The 6,348-nt window shown below is 41.9% G+C and overlaps 1 protein-coding gene across 1 annotated transcript in view; it reads right to left on the bottom strand.

The window, feature by feature from the left end:
* LOC107741716 (PHD finger protein 21B-like) overlaps positions 1-6,348 on the bottom strand; it is a gene marked incomplete at its 5' end in the record, with an annotated part of 33,571 nt that overhangs the window by 15,453 nt on the left and 11,770 nt on the right. Inside the window, 3 exons of the mRNA XM_016554484.1 lie at positions 2,044-2,169; positions 2,333-2,677; positions 5,472-5,564. Coding sequence (XP_016409970.1) covers positions 2,044-2,169; positions 2,333-2,677; positions 5,472-5,564 — 564 coding nt within the window. The remainder of the gene's footprint in view (positions 1-2,043; positions 2,170-2,332; positions 2,678-5,471; positions 5,565-6,348) is intronic.

The raw sequence follows: 6,348 nt of genomic DNA, 5'->3' as shown, positions 1-6,348 counted from the left end.
TAGTGACGATTCTCTCCGGCCAATCAGTGATCAGCAGAGTTTGCACGTCACGTTTTGGTAATATTACGGTTCGCTTGGAACCTCAACCGAGGTGGTACTGAAAAAAGTACCAGGTACCAGGTACTGTACCCAGTGGAAAACCCCCCCAAAAGTGAACCGTACCGAACCGTACCGTGCCATACCATGCAGTGGAAAAGCGCCATTAATGAAAGCTACAGGCCAGTGTCTCTCCTCCCTTTCATAGCAAAATCACTTCAAAGCATTGTTTTCAAGCAAGTGTCTTCCTTCCTCTCACAGAACAACCAGCTGGACAATGACCAATCTGGATTTAAAAGTGGCCATTCAACTGAAACCGCTTTGCTATCAGTCAGTGAAGCGCTATGGAGTGCAAGAGCTGAGTTCAAACCTTCAGTTCTCATTCTCCTAGATCTATCTGCTGCATTTGACACTGTTAATCATCAAATCATTCTGTCTACCCTCTCATTGCTAGGCATCTCCGGAACTGCACTCCACTGGTTGGAGTCTTACCTCACAGGTAGGTACTTCAGGGTGGCTTGGGGAGGAGAGGTATCCAAATCACATCAACTGGTCTCTGGGTTCCTCAGGGATCAGTTCTTGGGCCCCTCCTCTTCTCTATATTCACTACATCACTGGGACCCATCATTCAGGCGCATGGTTTTTCCTATCATTGCTATGCTGATGACACGCAGCTCTACCTCTCATTTCAACCAGATGATTCAACAATACCTGCTTGGATCTCAGACTGCCTGACGGACATCTCGGCATGGATGAAAGAGCATCACCTGCAGCTCAACCTGGCAAAGACAGAACTTCTCATCTTCCCAGCCACCCCATCAGTACAGCACCAGTTTACCATCCAACTGGGCTCATCAACGATAATCCCATCGAGTTCGGCCAGGAATCTTGGGGTGATCCTTGATGATCAGCTGACCTTTGAAGATCACATTGCAAAAACAGCACGATCATGCAGGTTTGCACTACACAACATCAGGAAAATCAGACCCTTCCTAAAAGAGCATGCAACACAGCTTCTCATCCAGGCCCTTGTCATTTCTAGGTTGGACTACTGCAGTGTTCTACTGGCTGGACTTGCAACATGTGCAATCAGAATGCAGCAGCATGTCTTGTTTTCAATGAGCCCAAAAGAGCCATGTCACACTGCTTCTCATCTCTCTGCATTGGCTTCCAGTCATGGCCTGCATCAAGTTCAACATTGGTGCTTGCCTACAGAACTGCCACAGGCTTCGCACCTTCCTACCTCCGCACTCTCCTATGCATCTACATCCCCTCCAGAAGCCTGTGGTCGGTAAATGAGTGGCTGCACAAAATCACTCTCAAGGATGTTTTCTTTCACCGTACCCTGTTGGTGGAATGACCTACCCAACTCCAACATCCAAAAAGCCGAATCCCCCACAATCTTCAAGAAACAACTGAAAACTAATTTCTTCCGTGAACATCTAACTGCCTCCAATAATAATAATAATTTTTAAAAAATTCTATGCCTTAACTTTTTCTGTTCTCTTATTATCCTCCTGTCCTAGCTTTTTACTATTTTGAATGATTACTGAAACCTTGTATAACGGGCACTTCTCGTGTTTTTTGCCATCTTAAGATACATCGCCTGTTGTATTCCTCAACTGTAAGTCGCAAGATTCCAAGAATAAGAAGATGGTTTGGATGAACTGTAATTCAATGTTGTAGCACTCAAATCCAGACGATACCAGACACAGACTCAAGTCCTCCACAAGTCCGAGTTCAAGACTATATTTTCAGGAATATTTGGACTCGGCCTGGACTCAGACGCTAATAAACGAGTCTCGACTAGTCATAAATAATATAGTCTCAAACTCGAACTTGACAGTCCGAGTCCTGTCTTGGCCTCCAGTATTACAACACTGCTGTAATTAGTCACTGCCATGTCAATCAGATGGTCTCTTCCTGTCTAAGTGCACTGGTCATATCAACAATTAACTGTAATACAAACTTTTTTTTTCTAACAGTTGAAACTGGTTGTGAGTGTACCTCTGGATCCTCCTCGTTTTTAGATGGGGTTGAGGGGTGAGGGCTTGGCTCCTTCACAGGACTGTTAGTTTGTGAGGTCGGAGAACTCTTGGAGTTGCTGGGAATCTGGGGCTGAATGATTATAACCTGGATACACACATTAAAAATCTTAAATCAACTGAACAGATACTGTGCATCTAATTAGCATTTGCCACAGCATGACACTAACAGCATCATGCAAGTTCAAAACTAATTCAGCATGCTGAGCAGCATGTTTAATTGTTAAGTAGTTGATAAAAGAACTTCTGACCTTGCTGTCAGGGCTGAAAATCAGCGGTTGCACCTTAATGGCCTCGGTTACTCCTGACACCCCATGGGCTGCAGGCGAAGCTGCTGAGATGATGGCATAAGCCACCCCTTGACTTGCTGAGGCTGTGGATGTGCTCGGCGCAGACGAGAGCAAAGAGGAACTCTCTTGCTGCCTGTTGGAGAGTCTCTCATGACTGAAGGTGCTGTTGGCAGTTGGCAAAGATGCGCCTTGGCTCTTTGGGCTGACCACAGCCATGCTCTGCGACACGGCCAGCGTTTGACTGGACTGCTGCTCTCGGCATGGGCTGTGGGGAAGGCTGTCTGGAATGAGAGTCTTTGGTCTAACCTAAAAAGACGGAGACCACAAAGTTTAGTCCCCAAAGCAGCAGATGGCTCTTGGCTTTGGCTTGAAATACTTTAATCTCTTAAACAAAATCGTTCAATCTTTCAGGTATAGTTTCTGACAGCTTTTGTTTGACATTGTTCTTAGTTTCAGGGTATTTTGGATGAATTTTGGCTCGTTTATGATCTCTTTAAATGAATCTCAGATATTTATGTCATAAATGAATAGTTTGTGTATAAAATTCTATGTGAGCACAAAGTTTTCTGGTTATTTTCACTTTGGTATAATTTCAAATGCATTTTGCCATTATGATACAAAACTAAAGATGGAGGAATTTTACTCCAGCAATTGTCATTTAGAGAGCAAGTGCCATGGTTTATGTAAAAAGGTGAGTTGATTAAAACTATTTTATTCACTTTAAATGCTTTAGACATGTATAACATCCACGTTTCACATCATTATTGGATGCTTTAATAAAATAATTGTGTATACATGACCTAATTTTGTGATTACGTACACAAACTGATGAATCTGTTATCTGAACCAGTTCATTAGAATGAACTGTCCAAAAGAACCAGTTTGCAGAAAAAAATGTCCTGTTTGTCTGAAGCTAAATGGATTAAAAGTAATAATGTTGTAAATAATCATTTTGTTTTGCCTGTATATTCTTTACTGATTCTCAAAGTGATGGTAGCCATGAACTTGCATTTCAATGTTTCAATCTTCTATACTGTCCTACTAAAGAAAAGAAGTCACCTGAAAGTAAATTGACAACAAATTTTAATTTCTGGATGAACTTTAAGACATACACTTACATATACAGTGGGTACGGAAAGTATTCAGACCCCCTTAAATTTTTCACTCTTTGTTATATTGCAGCCATTTGCTAAAATCATTTAAGTTAATTTTTTTTCCTCATTAATGTACACACAGCACCCCATACTGACAGAAAAACACAGAATTGTTGACATTTTTGCAGATTTATTAAAAAAGAAAAACTGAAATATCACATGGTCTTAAGTATTCAGACCCTTTGCTGTGACACTCATATATTTAACTCAGGTGCTGTCCATTTGTTCTGATCATCCTTGAGATGGTTCTACACCTTCATTTGAGTCCAGCTGTGTTTGATTATACTGATTGGACTTGATTAGGAAAGCCACACACCTGTCTATATAAGACCTTACAGCTCACAGTGCATGTCAGAGCAAATGAGAATCATGAGGTCAAAGGAATTGCCTGAAGAGCTCAGAGACAGAATTGTGGCAAGGCACAGATCTGGCCAAGGTTACAAAAAACTTTCTGCTGCACTTAAGGTTCCTAAGAGCACGGTGGCCTCCATAATCCTTAAATGGAAGACGTTTGGGATGACCAGAACCCTTCCTAGAGCTGGCCGTCCGGCCAAACTGAGCTATCGGGGGAGAAGAGCCTTGGTGAGAGAGGTAAAGAAGAACCCAAAGATCACTGTGGCTGAGCTCCAGAGATGCAGTCGGGAGATGGGAGAAAGTTGTAGAAAGTCAACCATCACTGCAGCCCTCCACCAGTCGGGGCTTTATGGCAGAGTGGCCCGACGGAAGCCTCTCCTCAGTTCAAGACACATGAAAGCCCGCATGGAGTTTGCTAAAAAAACACCTGAAGGACTCCAAGATGGTGAGAAATAAGATTCTCTGGTCTGATGAGACCAAGATAGAACTTTTTGGCCTTAATTCTAAGCGGTATGTGTGGAGAAAACCAGGCACCTGTCCAATACAGTCCCAACAGTGAAGCATGGTGGTGGCAGCATCATGCTGTGGGGGTGTTTTTCAGCTGCAGGGACAGGACGACTGGTTGCAATCGAGGGAAAGATGAATGCGGCCAAGTACAGGGATATCCTGGGCGAAAACCTTCTCCAGAGTGCTCAGGACCTCAGACTGGAACTAAGGTTTACCTTCCAACAAGACAATGACCCTAAGCACACAGCTAAAATAACGAAGGAGTGGCTTCACAACAACTCTGTGACTGTTCTTGAATGGCCCAGCCAGATCCCTGACTTAAACCCAATTGAGCATCTCTGGAGAGACCTAAAAATGGCTGTCCACCAACGTTTACCATCCCACCTGACAGAACTGGAGAGGATCTGCACGGAGGAATGGCAGAGGATCCCCAAATCGAGGTGTGAAAAACTTGTTGCATCTTTTCCAAAAAGACTCATGGCTGTATTAGATCAAATGGGTGCTTCTACTAAATACTGAGCATTTTTCAGTTTTTCTTTTTTAATAAATTTGCAAAAATGTCAACAATTCTGTGTTTTTCTGTCAATATGGGGTGCTGTGTGTACATTAATGAGGAAAAAAAATTAACTTAAATGATTTTAGCAAATGGCTGCAATATAACAAAGAGTGAAAAATTTAAGGGGGTCTGAATACTTTCCGTACCCACTGTATGTAAATATGCAATATTATTCAGAAATCTTTGTTGATGAAAAGGATACTACATAAGTCAACCACTCAAGTTCGTTAATTTATTCAGTTTAATTCAATATATTCATTAATCAATTATTAATGCAATTATTTCATTAATTACAAAAAAATAAACTCTTAAAGGAAGGTATAAATTAGGGACAAAAACCAATAAAATGAATAAAAGTGTCTGATATGAATCTCTCTCATTCTCACTTTTAGCTGCTCCTGTTTTATTATCTACACTTGACACTTGCCGTGTCTTTGACATGTTTTAAAAGTGTCAGCTATGAAAATTATTTGTAAATAATAAGGTTTCATGAATAAAGGTTTGAATGTTTTCTAATGTTGTGTATTACCTGAGGTAGCACACTGGGTGAGTGTCCTGCCAGCCGCTGCAGAGAGCTGATGTGAGGCACCTTTATCGGGATCGCGGTGAGGGCTCCCAACATCTGTCAGAGAGAAACCAAACATATGATGAGACCGGAATAGCAATCATTTCAGATGTTAGGAGGACAGAATGATGGAAAAAAGATCCGTAATTGTGTAGTTGTAGTTACTTCATCTACTGTTCATGCTAACCAGCCGAACAGGACAGAAGAGCCAGATTCATTTCCATGAAGTGGTTCTTTTAACTGTGCTTTTCAGGGAATTGAAACAAAAACTGGTGCACAAACATGCTCTTGGGATTGACTCATTTCATGGCTAATTTTGAGTCAGTCATTAAGTGGTGATTCAGGTGATGACTTTTGTTTTAGTGAGGTAGTTTAACTCATTTATTGATCAAAATAAATCAGTGGATCAGTGGGTTGGAATAATCTGCACAGTTATTTCTTTATACTAATTTGTACAAGTTTGACTGATTTATTAACCCTCTGAAACATGATCACACTGGTGTCTAGGCATGGGCCGATTACCGGTTTCAAGGTATACCGCGATTTAAAAATTTCCGTTTTCAAAAAAAATATTATTAATATTTTCCGTTATACCGTTCCTGTGGTATGCACTATTTTTCATGTCTCCTCAAAGACTGAAAGTGTAGGAATCCCTCAGGTTGAGTGCAGTGTAGAGAGTAACACGACCCTCCTCCTCCTGTTGGTGCGAGCGAGCGGTCAGTCACGTGTGTGTACTAGGATGGCCGAACTTAAGGAGCTGCCCCTGGAACTCACGCGATCGGCAACCGGCCGTTTTTTGTCTTATTGCAAGTCGTCTCTGTTCTGGACTTGCACAAACTGC

Source organism: Sinocyclocheilus rhinocerous, unplaced genomic scaffold (genome assembly GCF_001515625.1).
Source record: "Sinocyclocheilus rhinocerous isolate Xijiao unplaced genomic scaffold, SAMN03320098_v1.1 scaffold3423, whole genome shotgun sequence".
Lineage (NCBI taxonomy): Eukaryota > Metazoa > Chordata > Actinopteri > Cypriniformes > Cyprinidae > Sinocyclocheilus > Sinocyclocheilus rhinocerous.
Note: the sequence above shows the minus strand (reverse complement) of the source record. Positions and strands in the feature narration are given on the sequence as shown.